The sequence below is a fragment of the Gopherus flavomarginatus genome, chromosome 1 (genome assembly GCF_025201925.1).
Source record: "Gopherus flavomarginatus isolate rGopFla2 chromosome 1, rGopFla2.mat.asm, whole genome shotgun sequence".
Classification (NCBI taxonomy): Eukaryota; Metazoa; Chordata; order Testudines; family Testudinidae; genus Gopherus; species Gopherus flavomarginatus.
Window position 1 is genome coordinate 81,315,267 of NC_066617.1, and position 27,776 is coordinate 81,343,042.

At 42.7% G+C, this 27,776-nt stretch overlaps 1 protein-coding gene across 1 annotated transcript; it reads right to left on the reverse strand.

Annotated features, from left to right (window-relative positions):
* Positions 1-258: 258 nt before the first annotated feature.
* Positions 259-26,804, reverse strand: TSPAN19 (tetraspanin 19). The gene is given in 11 exon segments (XM_050935910.1): positions 259-1,316; positions 3,878-3,961; positions 5,927-6,070; positions 9,261-9,371; positions 13,463-13,542; positions 22,075-22,179; positions 22,182-22,199; positions 22,970-23,042; positions 23,107-23,230; positions 26,189-26,287; positions 26,754-26,804. Coding segments are annotated over 9 exon segments (780 nt in total). The 5' UTR covers positions 23,200-23,230; positions 26,189-26,287; positions 26,754-26,804; the 3' UTR covers positions 259-1,244.
* Between the last annotated feature and the right edge of the window lie 972 nt (positions 26,805-27,776).

The window sequence follows — 27,776 nt, forward strand, 5'->3', positions numbered from 1 at the left end:
TCCTGATGGCCTTTTATCAGGCTGCCTAGATAGGCTTGTTTCCCTTAAATCAGTTCATCGTCGGTAGCCTGGGCCCAGACTCTCATTAAATGGGGTCAGTAACCCCAGTGATAATGCCCATATATCTTTCTGTTTTAGAGTTATTTGCAGGTACAGCAACATATATAACCTAACTCTCAGAGCAGGTTGTTTTGGAGACTCAGAAAACTAGTATTCAGTTTCACAGAATGTTTTATTATCCAGCTAGTTAATGGGAAAGTGCTCAATACTTTAGTCTGTATGTCTCTGTAGTATAAATATCACAACCAAGACTACAACCAATACACAAATGTATCAAGACATAAATGCACATATGTTATGCAGTACACAGCAGGCAGCTATAGCCATTGGGATATTTTCTATATCAACACATAAATTACAAATATATCAGAGTAATTGTGATATTTTAGGGTCTGAGCCAAACATCACTGATTTTAATATGAGTCTTTCCTTTGACTTGAAGGGTCAGATTAAAGCAGAGGTTCCCAAACTCTGACATGTGTACTCCTGGGGGTATTCAACACATCTCTGGGGGAACGCAGGAAAAATTGTGTAACGGTGGATTTTTTTTATTAATTATTTTATTTATTACATTTTCATAATAGGCTACCCAGACAAATCTTTAAAACTCTGTGGGAATTTGTTATATAAAATATGGTAGGTAATTTACTTCATGATGTATCAATGAGAACACAGATACACAAAGATGCTGATGTACAGAGTCCTCACCCAGGGTTGGACATAGTAGGGCACGTCCCTAGGGGCGCTAGCATTCTAGGGGTGCCTTACCTCTCTAAAATTGTGTGCAACACAAAGGTCAACTGTAGTCAGGTGAGGGGGGGAGTGAAGATGCTGTGTCTAGGAGTGAGTAAGGTGTAAATCCAGCCCTGTCCTCATCTCCAATCACCGTACAGCACAGGTTCAGTTGCCCAGCAACTGTGCAGTCTAACTTAGCTCAGAATTTAGGGGTTTTTTGGTTGTATATGTCACACTATAACTATATCTGTACATAGTGAAATATGGACAGATGGCTAAAGACTGGTAGTATTAAGAAGAACACACAAAGTATCAGTGATGAGAAGGGTAGAGGCACATGGGAACCTGGTAGATCTGGAAGGGGGTACACAATAAGAAAAGTTTGGGAACCTCTAGATTAAAGAATTATTAGATACTTCATGCAATATAACAACACCAAAAATCTTTCTTTATTCCTTTAGTGAAATTTTATTCTTCTTGATGTTTTTGAACAGCAATACACCTAATGCGAACAGGAGGACCTGAAAAAAAGGAAAAAAGAATGGATTAAAAACTAAATTGGGACATAGTCATTTATGCTCATTGATATCTAAATTTAATCTATTGCAGTTTAGAGGCCAGATCCTGCTCCCACTGATCCCACAGTAGGCAGAATAACAGGAAAGATAAACCAGCGCTTAGATTGCTAATGTAGGATTTGGAAGACCTGGGTTCAGTTCTCTCTCCCTTTCCTTAGCTTCTTGTGTGGCCTTAAACAGGTCATTTGGTCTTTCTCTGCTTTTGATCCCCCTCTGTAAAATAGGAATAATAGCACTTCCCTACCTCATGGGAGTGTGTTGTGAGGCTAAAGACATAAAAATTTGTGATGCACTATGGGAATGGGGGATACATAACTACTTAAAATAACATAAATGTTGCCATAAATTTCATTTGCCCCTAATACACACCAATGGAAGAGATGGTGTGCAAATCAGAAAATCCCAAAAGTAAAATAATAAAATATCTGACAAAGAAAAGAATCCAGCAGATATACTTGCAGATAAAAACAGTGCTCATAGATCAATTCCTTAAAGGGCTGTATGTCAGGAGAGATGGATAAATCAGTTCAGTCACAGATGAATTAGTCTGTACCACAGCCCAGTAGTTAATATAAATAAGCCCTAAACCATTTTTTAATTACTAATTTGGCCAACACTGATAATGGGGAATTCCACTGACCTCAGCATATGACAGTGGAACAATAAAAGTATCTGGAGAAACAGAGTCAGATTCTGCTCTCAGTCTCAGTATAAAACTGAGGTAACTAAATTTCCAACTCAGTGATTTGGGATCTGAGCCAACTTCCTTTGTGCTCTGACAACTTCCATTGGTGGCAGTGGGGCTTTGGGGTGCCTATGGAATTCAGGGTGAGTTTTTGTTGTAATTTGACACAAATTTTATTTTGTATTTTGCAGAGTTCATAACTTTTTTATGATATATTTTTCTTATAAATTTGAGAATGAATTTTCTTCCTAATGTGGTTTTGTGCTGTTTGACTTAGTGCACATTTATCAAATATTAATAATAAGCAGTAGTAGTATGGTATCACCTCAGAGCCCCAGTAATGGACCAGGACCCCACTGTGCTAGATGCTGTATAAACAAACAATAACAAGATTGTCCCTGCCCCAAAGAGCTTACAATCTCAGTAAGTGACTTTTCCTCCACTGCAGGTTAAAGAAACAAGCTGTATAAACAAATCAGAGACAGGATGGGCACCAACATCAGTGAAGAAGTCTTTCCTGCTCTGGGCATAGGCATGGGAAGTAGTGGCGTGGGAGGTGCTGCAGCACCCCCAGGTTTTGCGGAGGGCTGCCGGCCCGGCTCCCTGCTCCCCAGCCATTGGGGTGTTTCCCACACCTATGCTCTGCTCCCAGTCCTCTGCCCGCACTCCGCTCCCCAACCGCTCATCTCACCTGGGGCTCTCACTGCTGGCCTCACCTCCCGCTCCCATGCCTCCGCTCCTGGGGCCTGTCCCACTCCCAGCCCTGTACCTGAGGCTCTGCTCCTGGAACACCGGCCCCGCTCCCCAGCTGATGGCTCCATGCCCAGCTCCATAGCTGGGGCTCTGCTCTTGGTCCTGCATGTGGGGTCTCAGCTGCCAGCCCCTGCCTAAGGCTCCACTCCTGGCCCCATGCCTGCCCCCATCTGTGGCTTTGGCCCCTTTGCCCCTGTCCAGGTCTCCCTTCCCGGAGACACAGCCCTGCTCCCAGCCTCTTGGTGGGGAGTGGAGGGGACAGGCAGGAATAAAGGAGCTGGCTTTCAGCACCCCCACTGCTAAAAATATTCCAGCAGACTGGCTCTGGGAATACTGTTTCTGAGGCTATGTCTACACTAGACACCTTACAGCAGCACAGCTGTACTAATGCAGCCACACCACTGTAAGATCTCTCGTGTATCCTCTCTATGCTGATGGGAGAGAGCTCTCCCGCCAGCATAATTAAACCATCTCCAACAAGAAATGGTAGCTATGTCGGGGGGAGAAGCTCTCCCACTGACAGTGTTGGGCACACTACCACTTATGCCATCGGCAAAATGTATGTTGCACACAGGAGTGTTTTTTTCACACCCCTGAGCAACAGAAGTTTTGCCGACATAAGTGGTAGAGTAGACATGGCCTAAGGCTGTATCTACAATGCCACACAGTTCAGACTTCGGGGTTGTGAATAGCAGTGTGCACCAAAGTGCTTTGCTGTAACTCTCCTATGTAGACACAGAGTATGAACTAAAAAGTTCCTAGTTTGCAATACATGAACTGGGGATCTTTTAGTTTGAGCTCGCAGCACCCTCTCATGGGAGCTACAGTGCACTCTATTATTCACAGCCCTGTTATCTGAACAGTGGGTCAGTGTAGACATTAACTTGTGTAGACATTAACAAAGCCACCATAAATAGAGACTTATCTTGCTCCTGTTGAAGTTAATGTAACTTCCTATATGGTTTTAATGGGGCAGGGTCATGCCTACAGAACACTAAACTTATTTTTGTGGGTCCCACTAGTTTGTCAATATTTTCTTATTTTTAAAAAAATCAGGTACTCTTACCTCTACAGTTAGCAGTGCAATATTAATTGCAATTAAGACCAAAGTGTTGTTTTCAAACCACATTTTAATATACTCGTCACATCCCTAGGCAAAAGCAGATGAATAGATATTAACTGCAAAATTATTTTTGATTCCTGGATTCACACTGCATGTTTATAACATGTCCCTGCTCAAATTTTATGCAACAACTTCCTACCAGGGATTTATGGATTCTGATACTTACTCATTGGAAGGCAGTCATGTTAACGCTGAGAGTGTGAACATTTTCAAGTGTTTTTTTTTAAATGTATAAAACTTTGCACCCCAAAATCCTGGGACTAGTGGCTGATCTAAGGGGGAATTTGCCTTTGTAAAAGCATATTGATGGATCCTCATTCAAGCATCCAATCACTCTACAACTGGATGCTTAAAAGAGTATGTTTAGCTATTGCAAGTTTACTGTGATTCCCACATATTATTCATCTCAGGATGGACTTATATGACTTCTGGATTATTGTTTGTGTTTGCTATACCAGTTACTTCAATAATTAATGAACTGTTATATAGGAAAGAAGCTGAAAAGTAAAGAAGGGTCATTGTTACTGCAGGGAAAAGGTATTGTGCAGGTCTCACACTAATATAAACTTCCAATCTCCATGTCTTTTCCTCTTTCTACTTCCCTGATTTTGAATAACAGTACATGTACATATTCAGAAATATCTTGTATCTTGGAACAGTGTCAACAATAAAGTTTTTATAAATTAGGACTGCTCAAAGATTTTCTGTTGAAACTAATTTCCAACAGCAAATTGAATTTTTGATTAAATTAAAATTTTCATGAAGAGTTTTTGTTTTTCTTGCATTTGGGGATGAGGGGATGTCTAGGAAAACAGAAATCCAGAAAAGGATTTCTGTTATTTTTGACTGAAAGCTTTCAGTCTCTGGCAGTTTTCAGATAAAAAAATAATTAGTTTCAGTTGTCAAACCATAAATATATAAATAAAAAATATCTATTTTTGAGCATTTGCTTTTTTGACAAAAAGTCTTAATTTTCCATGGGGGAAGAATACTCTAATATATAGATGATCAGATATGTCTCTGTATCCCAGTGAATGACCTGCTATCAGAGTTAATTTGTTGCAACAAAAGGGGACAGTACCAACTTGATATAAAAATAATGAAATATTGGCTGCCAGTTCCCTTTCAAGTGAAATTCAAGTTGCTGATTAGTATCTACAAACCCCTCAATGATCTTGGTCCCATTTGTTGCTGAAAATCTTTCTTTTCATTCCAAAACATCTATGATTGACATGAGGTGCCTTCGGCTGTTTGTCTGAAGAATATTGCTCAAGAGCATAGGATTATAGTATTCTCTTTGGATCCTGCCCCTCTTGAATTTGTTCCCAATGTAAGGTTATATGAGATCAACTCTAGGTGCTTTTAGGAAGTATGGTAAGATGTATCTCTTTGCTCCAGCTTTCTAATGACTGCAGTCTGATGCATCCAGACAAGCTTGTCCTTTCTATTAGATCAACTTACTGCCACTGCAGTAATTACTGTGGTGGTACATGTCCACACTACCCTACTTGGGTTGGTGGTGTGTGTCCTAACCAGGAGCGCTTCCACCGACCTAAGAGAGCCAGTGTGGGGAGTTGAAAGCCTGGTCTCTCAGCTCCACTTGCAGCTCTCCGCTGCAAGCCCAGCTGCCCCACAGGCTCTGGGGATCCTGGCAAGGTTCCCATTCCCCCCCTCCACATCCCCTCCCCCTGCTCCCTGTTCCCCTCCAGGAGTCAGAGGGAAGTCACCGGGGGCTTCTTGCCTCCACCATTCTCTGCCAGGAGTGGGGGAGAGCCACTTGGGCTTCTCACCCCAGCTCCCAGATGAAAGCAGGGTCCAGCCACCCAGCTCTCCAGTGGAGCAACAGGCAGCTGGGCTCTAGCTGTTCAGCTTCCTTGTCAATTTCACGGATTCCGCCTTACTTTGACCTAACTGTGTAGTGTAGACCAGCCCTAAGTTATGAAAGCGAGCTACTGCGGTCACTCAAGTAAAATAAAATTGGTTATTCCTTACCTTAATGTACACTTCATTCACGGGGACATCACAAAACCATTCCTCCCTATTAGATTTCGTACATGAACATGGGACCTGATTTGTGTGTTCTTTATTTTCATTCTTTTTCCAGTCTGTAGAATTGTGTCTTCCACAGCATTCCAGCTAGAAAAAAAAGATCCTGTCACTTTTAATGCCAAAACAAACAGAGAATGACACATTGTGCCCCCAAGATAGACAGAATTATAATACAATAAGAGATATTAGTAGTAGTGTCAGTGATGTAGTTTATTCCTTAAAAATATGATTTTTATTGTCTCACCATTCTCTATCATGTAAGAATCCAATCTCTTTTCCAAAACAGCCACTGAAAATATTTGTAATATGCAATGGCACGTATGAAATGTTCATTTTACATATGTATATTAGGAGAGGAATATGTTCTTAAAATATATATTTTAAAGGAATTTCTATTTGGGGCCTGTAATAACCTTAGTCCCAGATTTGGACCTTAGCGTCCAAAATATGGGGGTTAGCATGAAAACCTCCAAGCTTAGTTACCAGCTTGGACCTGGTACCTGCTGCCACCACCCAAAAAATTAGAGTGTTTTGGGGCACTCTGGTCCCCCTGAAAAACCTTCCCTGGGGACCCCAAGACCCAAATCCCTTGAGTCTCACAACAAAGGGAAATAATCCTTTTTCCCTTCCCCCCTCCAGGTGCTTCTGGAGAGATACACAGACACCAGCTCTGTGAATCCAAACAGAGTGAATCTCCCTCTCTGTTCCCAATCCTGGAAACAAAAAGTACTTTCCTATTCCCCCAGAGGGAATGCAACATCAGGCTAGCAATTCAACACACAAATCTCCCCTTGATTTCTTCCTCCCACCAATTCCCTGGTGAGTACAGACTTAATTTTCCTGAAGTAAAGAAAAACTCCAACAGGTCTTAAAAGAAAGCTTTATATAAAAAGAAAGAAAAATAAGTACAAATGTTCTCTCTGTATTAGATGATACAACACAGGGTCAATTGCTTAAAAGAATATTGAATAAACAGCCTTATTCCAAAAGAATACAAATCAAAGCACTCCAGCACTTATATTCATGCAAATACCAAAGAAAAGAAACCATAGAACTTACTATCTGATCTCTTTGTCCTTACACTTAGAAACAGAAGACTAGAAAGTAGAACTACTTCTCCAAAGCTCAGAGCAAGCAGGCAGCCAGAAAACAAAGACAAAGACACTCAATTCCCTCCACCCAAAGTTGAAAAAATCCGGTTTCCTGATTGGTCCTCTGGTCAGGTGCTTCAGGTGAAAGAGACATTAACCCTTAGCTATCTGTTTATGACAGGGCCCAAGGGTCATGACAGAACTACTGAAAATGTAAACTGGAAATGTTGTTATAATGTTTTTATTCCAGGCAAATGCCAAACATATTGGCCATCACACTCAGCCTTCATCAAGGCTTAAATGTGAGCTAAGGCGGCATTCAGTTTATACATTTGTGTTTATGCAGTCAAGCAGTAGAGGCACCAAACTGACAACAGGCCAGGCGACAGTGAAATACTACCAGAAAGAAAAGAGGAAAATCTGTAAAAATAGCAAAGAAAATAGAGTACATTTCCATAATTAGGGCCAGATTTCTAAGGTGTACAGGTCTGATTTAGACACCTCTCTAAGAGCAAGATTTTCCAAAGCACTCACAACTCAGCAGCTCTTATGGTGACACTTATGGTAAGATTTTTAAGAGCTCGGCTCCCAACATGCTGAGCTCTTTTGAAAACCTGGCCATTAATGTTAGTACCTAAATGAGAGTGGAGCTCTTTTGACAATCCAGCAATAAGGTCCTCCGTTTTTGGCAAAAAGCTAACTACTACCACAAAATCACATGGGTCAGCTCCATGCATCCTTCCCAAAAACCTGTTTGAATATCAATGGTAGAACTGTTTGGAAAGCTGGATTTCTGTCCCAGAGGAAAGTTTAATATTTCAACATTTGTTTTCATCCTAAAACAGTATGAAAAGTCAAAATATATATAAAAAAAGAAGAAACAGTTTTGAAAAATTTCAATTTGGAAATGGCTATATAAGTGTCATTTTTGACACTGCACAATATTGATTCAAAATGTTTCAGGTTGAAATATCAATTCAAAAGGAAATGTCCTGTTTAGTATTTTCCTGTTGAAAAAAAATCAGATAATTCAGTCAAAAATTACATTTTCCTACAAAAAAAATTTGTCAATGAAAACTCATATTTTGCTGGAAAAACTTATCAAGCAAAAAGCTGTGAAATCTTAGGTTGTCGTCGTGTTTTTCTAACAATTGTTGATGACGCCACACAAGAGCTGGAATAGTGGGGAATGCTGTCTTAGTTTATGATGATGTCAGCATAAGCTGTTGCTGAAATCAGGACTTTGCAACTCAGAGGAGGAAGAACAGATTTTCAAAGAATGTTTGTTTTAAAATGTATCTGCAGTGCAAATGAACTTGTAATTTTAAGGGTAGATACTGCTGTGATTATTTGGGATGATAAATCATTGCTTATCATTTGCAAAGAACTTTGTAGTTCAACTTTTAAGCAATTTATTCCATGGAAAATGATGCTGCTATTAAGGACTTCTAACAAAGGAAACTGTTCATGTGTCACCATATAATGAAAATGTTTATGAATGCTCTGAAATATTAGTAATAAAATGTTGATATGCAGGACTAATGTGGCTTTAAGTTGCCTCTGGCAGTCAGGGCTGGTGAAGAGAAATATAGCACCAGCAGGTGTTCTCACATGCACTTGGACACTATGGTGATGAGTATGGTATAATGCATTGAAGAGATCAGCATTGCCCCCGAGGAAGGCACATGACAATTCCCATGTGATTGCTGCAACATTGTGACCCCAGCTATACCCCCTTACAGATTACAGTGTTTAATCCTCTCCCTGCTGGAACACCTCCATTAGACAATGTGCATGGGGTTGAGGCCACAGCCACATCCTGCCCACATCCTTTGTGGTTTCTAACATTGACCAAGGCATAGAGAATTCTTGCCCTTATAACCAGTGGCCTAATTAGGCCAGTGTCCTACAATGACTGGGACTGTGCCTGCCCCTGCACAGGGTGGCAAAGCAAAGACGGGGAGTTTTTCTGCACATCTGCAGAGCTAGTCCTCTCAACCCCATAGACATCCAAGTTCTCAGTTAAACAGTAGAGAATATATCTACTTACATCTGACACCAGCTGCCATGATACATAAGCCTGTAGCTAAACAACAGTTTTTTCAGAGTGTTTTATGACAGACTTTTCATGTGATAAAAGGTGATAGAACATTTCTGGGGTGGTGATTTTTCAATTTTCTGCTTACAGTATTCTGCACAGCATTCAGAATATCCCACTCATGTTCTCCTCCAGTCAGATTTTTGTTCCCATAGTTAGAAATAACTGCATCAATTCTGTCATTCCACATAATCTGGACCTGTTAATACAGAGCATTTACAATACACACTGGTTGATTTAAAATAAACTGCTCAAAACTCATGATGCTAGGCACTGTATAAACATGTAGTGAGAAACAGTCCTTATGCTGAAGAGCTTTAGTCAAAATAGATGACATAGAAAAAGGGTGGGAGGGGAAACTGAGGCACAAACTTCAAATTACTTGTCAGAGATCACACAGCAGGTCAAAGGCAGAGGCAGGCTCATCCTGCTCTCCAGTCTCCCACTACAGTCCCCTATCAACTAGACCATGTTGCATTTCCTGAGTATGTCTACTTAGAGTTCTGATGAACGAACACGTATGTCAGCAGCATGTTGTATACTCTAGTTTTCATGAAAAGGCTCAGGGAGCTGAAACCTGAACATTTCTGTTGTGGAAGGAGACCCTCAATGTTTCCACTTTGAGGAAAGGGGATACTGCAGTCTGTGTTTTTTCTGTTACTGACATTCTGCTTTCTCCAAGAGCCACCTGTGAGTAGCGTTGCTTTGGCCTCTTTACCATATGTGGGAACAGCCGTGGCCACAGGAGCAACAGAACAGAAGAAAGCAAAAATGAGAAGATGAACAAAGTGACCCAGTGTAACAGCAGCCTCAAGTGCAGGGGTGGCCATCCTGTGGCTCTGGACCCACATGTGGCTCTTCAGAAGTTATGCGGCTCCTTGTATAGGCACTAACTCCGGGGCTGGAGCTACAGGTGCCAACTTTCCAGTGTGCCAGGGGGTGCTCACTGCTCAACCCCTGGGTCTGTCACAGGCCCTGCCCCCACTCCACTCCTTCCTACCCCCTCCTAAGCCTGCCGTGCCCTCACTCCTTCCCCTCCCCCCCAGAGCCTCCTGCATGCCACAAAACCGCTGATGGGGAGGTGCAGGGAGGGAGGGGAAGGTGCTGATCAGCAGGGCTGTTAGTGGGCGGGAGGCGCTGGAAGCGGGGGGGAAGCTGATGCAGGGCTGCTCATGTATTACTGTGGCTCTTTGGCAAGGTCCGCTGATAAATTCTGGCTCCTTCTCAGGCTCAGGTTGGCCACCCTTGCTCTAGGGCATTGGTGTGACAGATCACAGGGAAAAGTGCGGTTGCACAGAGGGCATGAGTAACATATGATGACATGCTGTAGGTCGTGGAAAAATTTCATTGCAATGCAAGCAAAAGGTAAGTCTCTTTCTGCCACCCCACACCAAGTAGACTATTCATTCTGCAGACATGGTTGGAAGCTCTGCATTGTGAATTATAGCACGCTAGTCTAATTTATTATAACACCTGAGCAGCATTATAGTTAGGTTGAGCTACAACTGTATTTGTTTGCTGCTGTCTTTAAAATAACACACACACACACACACACACACACACACAGAATTCCTGAATACATCACGGAGAGACCCAGATGCAGCAGAACTGATGGAGTTTTACTGTATATTGTGGGGATAGGAGATGGCTTTGGAAAACCTGCACAAGAGCCTGCACCCCCTGGGCATTCTGAAGCCAGTTTTGTGGGGACTCCATTTGCATTTCCATGCAATAGAGTTTAGAGAGTATGGCCAGGAGAGGGAGGAGTCAGGATTTCTGCCCTACATAGAGCCGCAGTGCTGAAGTGAACTGCGTAAACTACTATATGAAGGTACAAAACCGTGGAGTATCAGACCAACAGTTTTGCGCAATCTGTAGCTGCTGCTTCTTATTGTTAAAAAAATGAAGGTATGTAGGAGTCAATGGCAGATGCTGGGGAGAGAGGTGTGCTCTAAACCCCATTCCTTAAAGAGTTAGGCACGTAGCTAACGCAGGGAGATGCCTATTTCTGCTTATGATCCACAGCTAGTAAGCGTCTCCTGGAGTCAGTTTCTTAAGCCATTTTTGAAAGAATAGCAGCAGTGCATATCTAACTCCACACAAGAAGGCTGAGAGGTGGGGGGGAAGAGAAATGAGACAGGCTAGAGGACACCTCCTTTATAACCTTCAGTCCAGGGAACATACACCGTGGCTGTCAGATGGGGAAGAAAGGGGTTTCCTACCCTCTGTGTGCATGCCCTAATCACTAGACTATGGGATGCACTGATGTGGGGCTTGCAGAAGCATTGTCTACACTAAAGGGAAAAGTTGATCTAAGCTACGCAATTTGAGTTACATGAATAGCATAACTCAGATCGACGTAACTTAGATCTTCTTACCTGACTCCAAAAGAGGGTTCCCAGCTGTGGACTGCAAGCTGTACCTAAATCTGGGACTTGGGTGCCAAAATCCCTTTTGGATCTGGACCATAGTCATCACATAGAATTTTGCATTCACAGACATTCTGGCTGTGCTTGCATTTAAAATAGAACCTAAGTTAACAAATAGTGTAATTAATTCATATATTTTACATGTCATGGTAACAATTACTGTTGCTATAAATTGCAAGATAGAGGCAGCTGTTACATAGTGGTTAATTATATCATTCATGTTAATAAAGCTCATCGCATAAGCTAATTATCTAATTACAGCATCATTCTTTTATCATTCTTTAAAAATACATTAATTCCCCATTAACAGGCATTAGAATTTTACAAAAGGTCTAGCAGCAGCAGTACTAATGTACTGTACATTACCTATGCTTCTTATATTGCATAAGAGAAAATAACTTCTGTTATGTGAACTATTTTAGGACCATCCCATCTACCACTGTTCCATATTTTCCCCCACCCGGTCATGATCCTGCAGAAACATGTGCTCTATGTGGTCTTTAATTCAGCCTATATGTTCCCTCTAAACTGGGATAATAAAAACTGCACTATAGCTCTATGGTCATTGTTTACACAGTCTTTGCTTGGACAGTGGGATTAAATACTTGGTATAGGGCAGCCTGCCCCTTTAAGGGCCAATGGGACTTGTGACAGTCAGCACTGTTCAGGTAGGCCCACCCCACTTCACCTTTGCTGCGTGTTGGATTTAAGAGAAGGATGCCCAGGTGTGGGGAGCTGGCTGAAGAGGTGGGTATAAATCAGGCAAAGGCTAAGGAGTGGCTGTTCAGGAAATCGGAGGGAACAACTCAAAGAAACCCAGGAGGGATGAGATGGAAATGAACCTGGAATGGGCAAAAACTGAGCCCTAGGGTGGGCAGAAGAGTGCCTGAAATTAAAAGAGAGAAGACAGACACCTTGGGAAGGAGGGGCTGTGGCAAAGACTTTGGGGTTTAGATTTGGATTCCCCAGAAGGAGTGGACTCTTGTTAATGACTTAGTTGGAGGGCAAAGTCATTGCAGCAAGTCAATGGCATGGTGAGAGCAGGCAGAAGATCATGTGGGAAAACTGGGGTGAAAGTGCTACATCTGCTGGTCTTGCTGCAGGGGGGTTCTCTGGGATGATGAGTCATGTAACAACACCAGTGATTTTTCTAAGGGCCAAATACTGACGCTGCTGGCCTGTGTTGTGAGAAGTTGAATTTTATGCGGATAGACCCATTGACAGCAGCCAGAGGTGTGCCATGGATCCCCATCCTTCTGTCTCTTCCTTTCCACTTCTGTATGCAGCAGTGGAGTCATAGTTAGGGGAATGTGGTGCCTTCCTGGATGTCTTGGCGTGGGGATAGCATCCAAGCTAGCTGAACTGGAAAGACGGCATGTGAGCCTTCTCTCAGCCCAGCACCAGAGCTGGCTGACATCTCCGAAATGGCCCAGAGTGAAAGGTAGTGGGGTTGCGGGAAGCTGACACCTACTCAACCCACACTCACAAACACCTATATCATTTCCTTTATGACATTATCACAATTCTTGCATCCCTTTCTAGCTCACCCTAGGCAGATCTATTGGTGCTACTGCTGACCATAATCTCCTTGGCTCCTGCACAGAAGAAGGCTCTATGGAGAGTCCGTGGAGGAGGAGGTGGGGAATTAATTTGTAGGAGAACCTTCCTAATTTCCCTGGGTTCCAAGTGGCTCTGTGGCCCCTAATGTGTCAGCATGAGCATACTTGGGCATAGTAAGTCCATTTCAGAGCTCCCATCTCAGTGCATAACATATCTCTGTACCCCATAGGGATCGGCCCTTAATAATTTTAGCAACAATTTTAAATTAATAACAGGCCTATATGATAGAAAGTTTACATACCTCTTCTTTTCTTGTATATATTAGCACTGGCATTGCAACTTGGACACCAAACAGCAAGACTATGAGTCCCAGATACAAAAAAAAAATCAAATATAAATAACTATATCAATAAAAATTATTGCACAAGAGAACAAGGCATGGAAAGCTGCTTCATAAACTGAAACTGATCAACCATACTTATTATTTAGATGTATTCCAATAAAAGCAAGGAAATATGTTCCTATAAAAGCAATCTGAGAGTAAAATACATAGCTATCATCGCTGCTGCCATTCAGGATTAGGCCACGTCTATACATACAGCATTGCAGCGGCACAGCTGTACTGATACTACAGCGCATCTGGTGAAGAGAAGCTATGCTTATGGGAGAAAGTTCTCCCTTCAGCATAAAAAACCACCTTTGTGAGCAGCAGAAGCTATGTCAGTGGCAAAACTCTCCCATTGACATAGCTCTGTGCACAAAAGCTTTTTTTTTTTTTTTAAATCAAGTTTGAAAGGGACCACAGGAGGTCATCTAGTTCAACTCCCTGCTCAAAGCAAGGCCAGTCACCAGATAGACTTTTACCCCAGTTCCTTAAATGGCCCCCTCAAGAATTGAACCTACAACCCTGGATTTAACAGGCCAATACTGAAACCACTGAGCTATTATGTCAGTACAACTTACAATGCTCGGGGAGGGAGAGATATTCACACCCCTGAGTGACATAAGTTTTGCCAGTATAGGCTGTAGTGTAGACATAGCCTTAGATATTAAGTAAGACACATTGTCGTAAACAGATAAGAAAAGTTAATAGCACAGAAGTACTTTACATCTCTTTGACTATAAAAGGTTAACAAGTTCAGTGAGCCTGGCTGTCACCTGACCAGAGTACCAATCAGGAGACAGGATACTTTCAAATCTTGAGGGAAGGAAGTTTCTGTGTGTGCGGTTAGAATTTGGTTGTTGTTCACTCTGGCGGCTCAGAGGGATCAGACGTGCAACCAGGTTTCTCTCCAATACAGGCTCTTATAAGTTCAGAATAGTGAGTACTAGGTAGATAAAGTGAGTTAGGCTTATGGTTGTTTTTTTTATTTGCAAATGTATATTTGGTTGGAAGACATTCAAATGTGTATTTGGCTGAAAGGAGTTCAAATTGGTATTTTGCTGAAAAGATTTTAATTTGTACTTGTATACTTAGGCTGGGAGGGTGTTCCCAGTGTCTATAGCTGAAAGACCCTGTACCTATTCCATTTTTTTAAAATTTACAACGATAATTTTTACTGTTTTTTCTTTCTTTAATTAAAAGCTTTTCTTGTTTAAGAACCTAATTGTTTTTTTATTCTAGTGAGACCCCAGGGGACTGGGTCTGGATTCACCAGGGAATTGGTGGGGAGAAAGGAGGGAAGAGGGAGAGAGAGGCTGATTTCTCTCTGTGCCAGGATTACTTTCTCTCAGGAAGAGTCTGGGAGGGGGAAAGAGAAGGAGGGAGGAAGGTGAATTGTCCTCTCTGTTTTGTGATTCAAGGAGTTTGAATCACAGTGATCTTCCAGGGTAACCCAGGGAGGGGAAGCCTGGGAGAGGCAACGGTGAGGGAAAGGGTTTACTTTCCTTGTGTTAAGATCCAGAGGGTCTGGGTCTTGGGGGTCCCCGGGCAAGGTTTTGTGGGGACCAGAGTGTACCAAGCACTGGAATTCCTGGTTGGTGGCAGCGCTACAGGTTCTAAGCTGGTAATTGAGCTTAGAGGAATTCATGCTGGTACCCGATCTTTTGGACGCTAAGGTTCAGAGTGGGGAATTGTACCATGACACACATCTTGGTGACACTAAATTTAAAGAGGAAGCATTAACTTTTATTGAAATAACAAGCAAAGTTACTGGTAGGTAGCAGAGATGTTAAGCATATATAATTCACCATGACAGTCTATAAATGACTATCAGTTATATTTTTGTAGCCTGCTTAAATTCAACAGAACATTGATAGAAAATAGAGAAAACACCATTTCAGTCTAAATTTGACCAAATCCATATCATTGTTGTTTAAAACTTTAAGAATGTTTAGAATGAAATATAAATAATCAGAATGTACATCCAAATTTGAAAAGAAGGGATACATTACTGCATTATATTATCTTTACAGCATCCAGAGCGTCTTGTTGGGAGGAAGAGCATTATAAATAACGTTTAGAAAAGGTTCAGAAAAGGGCAACTAAAATGATTAGGGGTTTGGAGAGGGTCCCATATGAGGAAAGATTAAAGAGGCTAGGACTCTTCAGCTTGGAAAAGAGGAGACTAAGGGGGGTATGATAGAGGTATATAAAATCATGAGTGGCGTGGAGAAAGTGGATAAGGAAAAGTTATTTACTTATTCCCATAATACAAGAACTAGGGATCATCAAATGAAATTAATAGGCAGCAGGTTTAAAACAAATAAAAGGAAGTTCTTCTTCATGCAGCACACAGTCAACTTGTGGAACTCCTTACCTGAGGAGGTTGTGAAGGTTAGGACTATAACAGCGTTTAAAAGAGAACTGGATAAATTCATGGTGGTTAAGTCCATAAGGGGCTAGTAGCCAGGATGGGTAAGGAATGGTGTCCCTAGCCTCTGTTTGTCAGAGGATGGAGATGGATGGCAGGAGAGAGATCACTTGATCATTGCCTTTTAGGTTCACTCCCTCTGGGGCACCTGGCATTGGCCACTGTCGGTAGACAGATACTGGGCTAGATGGACCTTCAGTCTGACCCGGTACGGCTGTTCTTATGTCCTAAATTGAAACAAAATCAACTCCTCCCCCCCCATGAAAATCAAACATAGATGGTAAGATTTTTGAGGCTGTGTTTGTGTGCAGTGCCTAGCACAATGGGTTCTGAATCCCTGACTGGGCACTGATTACACTGTAATACGAATTAAGAAAAGATCAAAACCAGAACCTTGAATGTTCAAACCTTTTGAGTTAAAGAGATTCATTTTCAAATCTCCAGCTATTGGCCTAGCGTGCCCCTATAGTTTTGGATCTAAAAGCGGAAGGGGCTTATTTTCTGATTCCAGTTTGATATAGGTGAAATCTTATGGAAACAGTTGTTGGTATATCAGCCCAAAGCGGTGGGAATCCCATGAGAACAGATTATATTGTATTCATTTTTTTTTTATTATTTTATTTTTTTAGTTTTGGATTAATGGATTTTGAGACCTGCACTCCAGACTTTGGTGTTTTCGAATCTGAACTGTAACCTTAGTCCTGATTCAGCCTTGAACTTCAACACAGAACCACAACCTAAAGTTAGTCCAGATTAAAACACTAGTTCTAGGAGTGATCACATGAGATGTTAGTGCATGACAAACTAGTGTGCTATAGATTCACACACTGAATGGCTACATGCTAACTCACCATGTAGAAAGCCCTGAGTCACAATATGGTCTCTCCTTGCTCCGTAAGTAAAGTCAGCTGCTCCAACTCTTTTCTTGACACAGTTTACTTCCCTCCCCTCACTATCTCAGATGTACTGGCCAGCACACCAAAGAGGTCAGTGTCAAAGTTCTGCCTTTTTCCCACCCAATCTCCTCTGAATAGCATCAGAGGGGAAGCAGCAGTGCTGGGGCAGTTGCTGTGTTCTGCAATATAAGTAGCCCACATAGGGAGTAAAGTCCCTTATTTCCCCATAATCTTTGGAGTATAGACTGGGCTTAAGACCCATTAATCAAGTCCAACCACATTCTTAGTAGGGCATGTATTTTGAAGTTCTGACAGGCCCCAATATATGCACAGGGCTCTGCTGTGTAGTCCTCACTAGACTCTCTCTACTGTTTCATTGCATTACCTGCTTCCTTTTTCTAATGTGAAGCTACAGAAAAAGCAAAGGCTCCTTCTTAGATTCTATTATCATTACAACATCCATAAATTACTATAATTTGAAATAAGCCCTTGTATGCACTTCTGCTTCTGCGCAAAGCTGTGTTGAAAATATAGACTATTTGTAGATTATAAACCTAAAAGGGATTATTGTGATCATCTAGTCTGATCTGTATAATGCAGGTCATAGGGCTTAAGGTCCTTAAAGTTCACAAAGCAATTGTATGTTGCAGTGCTAAAAGTGTAGTGTTAGTAATTTTGTATCTGAGGCCTTGTTTTTTTTTACTTTTTACCTCCAGCTGTTTTTTTCTATTAGACCAGCTGATTTTGTATTTCTTAGGGCTACCTCTAAAGTTGTGAATGTAAGCCTGTCAAGGAAGGCCCTTAAGCAAGGAAGCTTGGCAGATGGCACACACTGCTAGTGAGTCAGTAATGCTCTTCTGATTCAAAGGGTGCCAGTATCCTTAAAGGAGAGGTCCACGGACCCCTGGGGGTCCACAGACTATGTCTAAGGGATCCGCAAAAGGTTGTTGTTACCATACAGCAATGGTTTTCAACCTGTGGTCTGCAGACCACCAGGGTCCATAGACTATGTCTAAGAATTCCAAACGGGTTCACACCTCCAGCTGAAATTTTTAGGGGTCTGCAAATGAAAAAACACTGCAAACCATTTCCTTAGAGGGACAGAATTTTGACCAGCCTGAAAAGAAGAGACTATTGAAGTAGCTGACAGATGTGGAAGAAACCAGGCCGAGGCTGGAATTCTGGTTATACTTGGGAAGATACTTTTATCCTGGGGGACAAAGGGGGTGGAGTGGGGGTAATGTTTAATTCTCCACTGCCCTGTACTTTGCACCATTGTATTTACAACTTCCAAATCTGAATTCTCCATTCACACTAGCAATATCAGTTTACATTCACTTTTCAAAGATCTGAATGACTACATCAGGTTCAAGGCAATGGAGAAACAGGCTATCATAAACCTAGTCCCAGATTTGGACCTTAGCGTCCAAAATATGGGAGTTAGCATGAAAAACCTCCAAGCTTAGTTACCAGCTTGGACCTGGTAAAGCTGCCACCACCCAAAAAATTAGAGTGTTTTGGGGCACTCTGGTCCCCCCAGAAACCTTCCCTGGGGACCCCAAGACCCAAATCCCTTGAGTCTCACAACAAAGGGAAATAAACCTTTTCCCTTCCCCCCCCCCAGGTGTTCCTGGAGAGATACACAGAAGCAAACTCCGTGAATCTAAACAGAGGGAGTCCACCCTCTCTATTTCCAGTCCTGGAAACACAAGCACTTCCCTCTTCACCCAGAGGGAATGCAAAGTCAGGCTAGTAAATCTAACACACACAGATTTCCCCCTGACTTCTTCCTCCCACCAATTCCCTGGTGAGTACAGACTCAATTCCCTGGAGTTCCCCCCTAAAGAAAAACTCCAACAGGTCTTAAAAAGAAAGCTTTATATAAAAAGAAAGAAAAATACATAAAAATGATCTCTCTGTATTAAGGTGACAAATACAGGGTCAATTGCTTAAAAGAAATATGAATAAACAGCCTTATTAAAAAAGAATACAATTCAAAGCACTCCAGCAACTATAGACATGTAAATACAAAAGAAAAAAACAATAACCCCTATTGTTTTTATGATCTCTGTACTCACAACTTGGAAACAGAAGATTAGAAAGCAGGAAATAGAAATCCCCTCATAGCCGAGAGAGAGTCAGATAGAAAACCAAGAACAAAGGACTCACACACAAACTTCCCTCCACCCAGAGTTGAAAAAATCCTGTTTCCTGATTGGTCCTCTGGTCAGGTGCTTCAGATACTTATTTCCAGGTGAAAGAGACGTTAACCCTTAGCTATCTGTTTATGACACAGGCCCTAACTAATTAGCTGTAGTGGGAATTGCCCTTCTAATCACCCATCTCCTGAATGCATGTTGTATGGCAAAGGAGCCCAAACTTTTCCTCTTGTGCCCCACTACTCCTTACCAGTAATGGAATCCATCAGAGGGCAGAGCTGTGCTGGCAGTGGAGCAAGGGGAACAGTGGAGCTGCCTCTGGGGCTGGAGCTGGCCTGGGGGCAGATCAGAGCTGCAGCTGGTGCTGAGCTGGGGCTGAGCAGGGAGCCAAGTGGAGCTGTGGCTGGGGGCGGAGCTGGTCTGGGGGCACAGCAGGGCTGGATGGCACTCCCTCCCTGCCCCCAGTGGGGGCTGGCCTGAGCCCAGCCATGCGCCCCCCTGAACGTTCCTCTGCACCCCCCCAGAAGGGCATGCACAACAGTTTGGGGACCACTGTTGTATGGGATGTTAAATATTTCAATTACTCCTTCTCTTCCTGTGCTTGCTAGTCTTTACTTTCAGAAGGCAATAAAGCGAACAATGCTATCTCTGCTGAACTCATCCCTGCTAACATAAGTCAAACTGTAAGTCTGCCCTGTGGAGTCTGCTGTGCAGCACACAAGTGCTTCATCTCATCCATCGAAGCACTGCACTAAGGAGAGCTGACTCACAGAGCACCACAGCTTGCTGGGCAGGCACACTATTGTCAGCAGGAGGAGCAATGGTTTAGAGCAGTGTTTCTCAAACTGTGAGTCAGGACCCCAAAGTGAGTCATGACCCTGTTTTAATGGGGTTGCCAGAGTTGGCTTTAGATTTGCTAGGGCTCAGGGCTAAAGCCAAAGACTAAGCTTTAGCTTCCATTAAGCTTCAGCTTCCATTTAGCTTTCCCTCATTTGCCCAGGGCAGCAGGACTCAGGCTTTTGTGCCCCTGCCCGGGGTGGCAGGGCTTGGGCAGGCTCAGGCTTCCGTCCGTGGTCAAAAAGGGGTCCCTGATTTAGAATGAAATTTGATTGCCCTGTTGAGGTTTTGTCTGAGGGGCAAGGACACTTTTTCTTGAACAGTTCCAAGAGCACATGCAATAGCACTGCCAATTTACAACTGAAGACAGCATCAAGTAATAAATTAAAGTCAACTAAATGTAAGGGTCTAAAGGAACTGAATGAATTCTCCTCTGACAGCTAGCTGGGATGGGGAGAGACTTCCGGAGCAAATGCTGTTTACATGAACATACCTACTCTGCATAGATATCCAGCAGATAGAGCAGTGTTGCTCAAAATAATCAACTTTGGCTGGTGTTGGGTTACAAATCACTTTAGTATTGAATGCAGGGGTAGTGAAATACTGTTACCAGTGTTGTTGGCATTATTGTACGAATACAGAGAAGCAGGACTGTGCTTAACCTGTCCCAAATAAATGGGGTCACCTTCAGATGAAAGGACCTCATTAAGGCAGGGGCTTGAATGCCATACCCCTCCCTAGGAAGACCCAGACTGGTTTAACCTATTCCTCCCCACTGTTCAAAGAAAGAGCTAAATAGGTTTCATTAGGAGCCTTTTTGTTATTTTAAATGCTGAATCAGAGCTGAAATCAGTTCTGGTGGGATTGTGTTTCTGCCCAGCCTGCTAAAGAGCTAAAAATCACTTGAGATGGGGCAGTGTTTCTGCCCTGCCTGAAAAGAACTGAAAATTACTAAGAGACTGATGTGCAGCGGTCACAGCAGAGAGACAGGTGCAGCAAAGGGAGCTGACAGTTGGCCTGTGAACAGGTGAGGCAGTGAGCAGAATGAAAGGCTGGAGAAGCAATGAGCAGCTGGCGAGGCAGCAAGGAACCGTGGTTGGCGGGGTGGCCAGGCGGCAAAGAGCAGTGGCTGGTGCAGCAGCTAGCCAAAGCAAGTGCTCAACTGGCAGCACCAGCAAAGTTCCTTCTCTTCTAGGTGGGAGGTGAACTCACACAGATGTGCCCTTGAACCCTAAGTCCTCTCTGACCAAGGACAATCACTGTGAGTGAGGTATGGTAAGGGAGCAGAGAGGGGCACAGAAAAGGAACTTTTGGTTGTCACACTCAAGAACACGAGGTGGAAGGCACTGCCCCATGCACTCTGCTCACAGTTTTATGATAATGAATCCCGCTTGTGGCATTCTCCCTAATTCATGTCTCGTGACTTTCCTCCTTTCATTAAAAGTTTCTTTTCTACACTCTGTGCTTGCGAGTGAGCAAGTATTACCTCTCAGAGGCGCCCAGGGGTGGTGCGTAATTTCCCCAGGTTACTGGGTGGGAGCTCGAGTTGGTTCTGTGTTGTATTGTTGAAAAAGACCCCCTAGATATTGAACCTAGTCCTGGTTGCTGCTGGATCCACCTGGCAGAAGAGTTATACAAATAATCCAGTAAAATAACCTGGCCTGCTAGCAAAACTGCAAGATGAACCTATAGTGTTAAAAGGGTGGCAAGATGTACAGCATATTGTAATTCTACAAAGTGTTGTTGTATGTGGGTCTTTGCAGGAAGCAAACCTTATAGCCTGAAACTATAAAGGAGTTTTACAAATTGCTTCAGGGGCTAGGGGCATTTTTCCCACAAAAAGAGCTTACTGATAATAAACTAATGATGCAAATGTACCTACTGGATAAAATTTGCTATGTTCTGACATTCTTAAACCCATATGCTTAATGCTCACTAGTATTGTGACTTGATAAAAGCAATTTGCTGCAGTTTATTCTCATCTGGCAATGTCTTCTCTTACGCCACATAGCTCCTCACATTATGATCTCTCATCTTATATTCACTTTTCTTATCTATTGCTTCAGAGCTTCACACGTGACACAGGTAGTTGGTAGAAAATAAATAATAATATTGGGACATTCTGTTCCTGTAGTACGTTCATTGACTGTGCTTTGCAAATTAACATCTTAAATCTGTAGTCATTTTACAAGACTGTACTTACCAGAATTAGTAACCATCTGATTTCTTCAAAGATTCCTAGGAATCCCAAGAATGAAATAAAAACAACAATGGATCCAACGCCAAGCAACATATAAGAAATGCATGCTGCCAATGGTTCTCACCTGTGAAAGCTGAAACAAAATAAATTAATAAAATGTGTTTTTTTTCTTGATAACTTCCACTTACAAAACCTCTGCCATTAAAACCTCTTCATTTTTAAAAATTCATTGTACTAACTTTTTTAAAGCCATTGTTGAACAGACAGAATTAGTGAAGTCATCAAATGAAGTTATTATCTGCACTGCTCAATCTGGCTAAAGAGACAGAGATCTGCTTTCCTCCTGATATTTTGCCAACTCCCGGTATTGCTACAAGAAAGGTTTTTGGAGTGGTTCGGTGACCTTCAAATCACCTCAGTGCTGATGTCTGGGACAATGTAGTTGGCCCCTTCCCCCACATTCAACCTTTGTGGAGGTTGTTGCTCTTCTCCCAGTCTACATAGGAAATAGCTTGTGAAGCCTTGAAGATCTTTCCTATGATTAAAGGTGGGACAGGGGATCAGGCCTGGTCTATACCTAAAATTTAGGTTGACCTAGTTATGTCGGCTACATACATACCCCTCAGAGATGTAGTTAAGCTGACCTAAGCTCTAGACACTACTAGGTCGATGGAAGAATACCTCTTCAATTGCTGTTCTAAGGGTCTATGCTACAGATTTCTTCCTCCCACTTTGGTAATAGATTTGTCCAATGAGGGACAACATAAATTACAGCAAAGTTAGTACATTGCATTTTAATCCAATACTGCCATCTTGTGAAGAAATCCTATAATTATTTCTGTTGTTAGGTTGTGTATGTTTTCCTAGTCATGGAATGCAGAAAAAATATCTATTGATACTGACATAAAACAGTGAATAAATTGTTTCTGTCAATTAGAAACTACACACTGAACATCATAAGCATAAGAGCTAAAACCTGGAAATAAGATTTTTTATTAAATTAAGACAGTTGCTGAATAATATTTACTAAGTTATTTAACTTGTTAAAAATAAATCAAGATTCTTATCAAGAAAATTCCATTGAAGATGCTTAGAAAGTATTTTAGGATTAATATTTTATCTCTCGGTTCCATTCCCTTTCTTTTTCTGAGTTTTTAATGGTTTCTGCAAATATAATTATTCATTCAACATAAATAATTTATTCAATATAATCAATGAGATAAGTAACTCATTGAGTATATGTCTGAGTACAGTTCTATAAGCGTAAATATTTAAAACTGCTATTTTGAGTTACAAAGCGGCAGCATCATCAGAGGTGCCAAGATGGCTGACACATCATGGCTGCCTTATAGCTGTGATCAGTCTTACATTTTCTTTTTCAGTCTTTTCTTTCTACATCTGTAAAGACTTTTTGGAGCAAGAGTGATGAAGGTGTGTTTATCAAAGATGTCAGTGATGGTAGTGCCAGCTTTACACTTGCACAGCACCACTGTGATCATGAAGCACCTGCTTGGCTGCTGCTAACCTCGTAAGCAGGGCTGGTGCAACCATTTAGGCAGACTAGGCGGTTGCCAAGGGCGCCGAGATTTGAGGGTTCCAAAAAGCTCCCTCAAATTTTTTTTTAAATGGTTGAGCAGCCGCTGCTGCTGGGACAGAGATGGAGTCTGAGCTGCCGCAGTAGCGACTGCGGACAGTCGGCTGCTCACGCAGCTCCAGTGGACTGCCCGCAGGCACCACTTATCACTGTTTGGAATGTTCAGTGTCCGCCTTAGAAATGCTAACAAGCTTATTCAACGAAGTTTTGATGTACTTGATGCATGCTATTAGATCGTCACTTAGGCATCAACAAGATAATTTAAGAGTAAATGTCTTCTTGTTTGAAGTACTACTGAACACTAATCTGTCCATTGCCCCCTCCCTCCTGTGTTACTGCTTGAAGCAGAATCCTGGGTAACAGTAATGGGGATGCTGGTAAAACCTTTTAAAATATTTCCCCTTTATAATGCCACATTTTTAATACAATTTTAAAAGTAGATCCCATAATTTCAAGGCATCGATTTCCCCGTTTGGACAATTAAATTGCAATTGTCAGCATGAACATCATTTTAAAGCTGGGTTTTGAAAATCTAATTTAACTTCAAAAATTAATGACCAGAAGATGGGCGTGTGAAGTAAGGTAAAAGTAATTAACCGAGGGTCTAGCATTCACTCCCAACACCGCAAAAGAGCTGAGGGATTTCCAAAGAACTCCGACACCACTACAGTGTATCATTCAAACGTGAGAACATAGTTACTATAGATAATAAATAATAAGTTACCTGGGTTGGAAATAGATCTTTGTGGAAGGGAAAGCAGGAAAGTTGTCTTTTTGATTACAGAATTATTTTCCTTCTGGATCCATTAAAATCATAACCGATTTTTTAGGGGAGGGATGTGGGGAAAAAACTCTTTTCTCTATTAGGTTTGTTTATAGGCAGCTGAAAAGAAAAGTTAACTGGCTTTGCACAGAACTGAAACCTAAAGGTCTCTCTTCCCTCCTTCTGTACTCTGACCCCTCTGGGCTATTCCAAGTTAATTGTCATCTAATTGCCCAGCAAAGAAAGAGATAGTGGCAGCATTAGGCATAGCCCCCACCAGTTCAGGAGTCATTAACACAGTACAAAGATATGCTGAATGCTTTACAGGCACCCAGGCCTAATGAGGGACTGGGGGCAAGAGGAGTAGGGCTGAGCCCTAGGGAGTGAGCCGCAGAGAGCCAGTGCCCAGGAGGCTGAGAGGGCAAGGGGCTGCAGGGGCGTCCCCACTGCTATTTAAAATGCAGATCCTGCAGTGGTACCTCTCCATGGGACAGAGCTGGTTCCTCACAGAAGCTTCTGTCCAACAGCTCTTCCTTCTGCAGCTGCTCTTTGTGCTCCAGCTCCATCCATGGCAGCTGAACCTCCTGTCCTGACTTCAGCCAACCCCTCATCCCCTGCCCTGCCTCCAGTCAGCCCCACACCCCTTCCCCTGCCTCCAGCCAGCCCCTCACCCCCTGCCCTACCCGCAGCCACCCCTGCTGCACCCCTGCCCTGCCCACAGCCAGCCTCACACCCCCTGCCCTGTCTCTAGCCAGCCCCACACCCCTGTATCCAGCCAGCCCCTCACCCCCTGCCCGCAGCCAGCCCCGCACCCCTTTCCCTGCCTCAACCAGCCCCGCACCCCCTGCCCTGCCTGCAGCCAGCCCCTGCTGCACCCCCTGCCCTGCCTGCAGCCAGCCCCACACCTCCTGCCCTGCCCACAGCCAGCCCCACACCTCCTGTCTCCAGCCACCCCACACCCCCCTGCCCTGCCCACAGCCAGCCCCTCACTCCCTGCCCTGCATGCAGCCAGCCCCTGCTGCACTCCTTGCCCTGTCCATAGCCAGCCCCACACCACCTGTCTCCATCCAGCCCCTGCTGCAGCCCCTGCCCTGCCTGCAGCCAGCCTCACACCCCCTGCCCTGCACGCAGCCAGTCCCGCACCCCCTGTCTCCAGCCAACCCCACACCCCATCTCCAACCAGCTTCGCATCCGCTGCCCTGCCCAGAGCCAGCCAGCCCCACACCCTGTCAGGTTATTCAATTATTTTCATTAAATATGTAGGCTAAATAATGAAATTAATAAATTTTCAAGCCGAATATGTATTAATTCTAATGAACAATGCCACATTACGCAGTATTCATTTTTGAAAGTTTATAATAAGCAATGCCCTGGGGGGAGGGGTGGGGGCAGAGGGCGCAAGGTGGAAGTTTTGCCTAGGGCGCAAAATATCCTTGCACCGGCCCTGCTCGTAGGCACTTTAATTCACTCAGCACTTAACACTCCACTGTAAAAGTTCCCTAGATGCCTAAGTCTCAGACCCAGAGGCATGTGTACCGCTTACCCATTTTAGGCGTTTGGAGGCCTATCTCCCACCTAAGCCCCAGAACAAATCACAAGGCAGGAGAAAACAGGCATTTGGCCACCTAAGTCTGTAAGGGGCCTAATATGGTAGGTGATCACTGAGCACGCTTTCCATATTGGATCTCATTCAAAATCTGGCCAAAGGAAGAGATGGTATTATTGCCTACTTTATAACTTTTAGCCACATGGTTAGAGCACTCACCTGGGATGTTAGAGATCCAGCGTTAATTCCTCCGGAACGCTCCGCAAAAGGGGAGAAAGATTTGAAATACAGTCTCCCACAATAAAATAGTTACAGTTTCTGCAAAATAGAAGGAGATTTACCTGAATAGATGCAACTTCAATATTTTCAAATAATTGGATCCAATAGACAGTTTACTGTACAGACCAAACATATATAATGAAGAATTGATTAATAGGAGTATCATTCAAAACACAATTAGTTTTTGCTTTACTTGTCAACATTCTTGTTCTTTGCATTAGAAATGTTTACTTGCTAAACACTAGAATGATAAAAAGTATAAACTTCTTAAAACTGCTGCTTTTTGATGTGTTGATTCTATATTACAAAACCATGTTCAATTTATGAACCATACTGGATAACTGTTGCTCCACTTCCCCTGGAGTAGATTCCATCATTCTTTAAATGATGCATTATGTAGTCACAGCGAATCAAATCTCATCCCAGAGTTTTTCACATCTAGAATTTAATGAAACGCTGTACCTGCAGCATATTCTCAGCAAAACAATACTAATGGATACATTACCTGACCAACTTGTACATGAAATAGTCAGAAATCTTTGGAACAATAGTGCTTGCACGTCAATATTTCATTATTAATACTGTTTACGCACAAATTTTCAATCTTTGTCTAACTGTTCGATTGTATAAAAGGTAAAAATAGTGTTATTCCCACGGAAGCACGTACTGTAGTTGTCCCATTAAAATACAACTCCAAAATAAACAAAAAAATCCTTACCAGCGCTGAATATTTCACTCTCATCTATGGAGCACTAACATATAGTGGCATAAATCTGTTTTTTCACTGCATCTCAAGTATGTTTACTCATTCTTTTGTTGATAACGTTTTACTTCCTTGTTACAGAAGACAACTATGTACAAAACTCTATAGAAGTTTCATTCCTTTCAGTGCTGCAATAAGTTGTTTGCTTTAATCACCATGAGCACAACGATTAAGGCCATGTCTACACTACAGGGACTATGCCAGCAAAACCCCGTAGTGCTGACATACTGTACACTGATGCAGAACCTTTTCCATCAGTGTAGGAACACTACATTCTAAGCAATAGTAGCTAGGTTGACAGAAGCAGTCTTCCATCAGCCTCACTTAATGTCTACACTTGAAGTGAGGTTGGTATTTTTCACACCCCTGAGCAACGTAATTATGTTGACCTAAATATTAAGCGTAGCTCAGGCCTAACACGTACTGGAAGATAAATATCACTGAATCAGTTCGGCCCCCAAAGAATTTTTAAAGGATCTGATTTTCTCTTAAATGACAACTTTTAAGGTGGTGGAGATAATATCTTTTATTAGACCAACTTCTATTGGTGAGAGAGACAAGCTTTCAGGCTTACATAGAGCTCTTCTTCGGGTAAGCTTATGTTTCTCTCAACAACAGAAGTTGTCCAATACAAGATATTACATCACCCACCTTGTCTCTCTCATATTCTGGGATCAACATGGCTATAACAACACTTCATGAAAGAACTTTTAAAATGGGTTTAGATGGGGTTGCCAGGCACCCAGTTTTTGACCAGAATGCCTA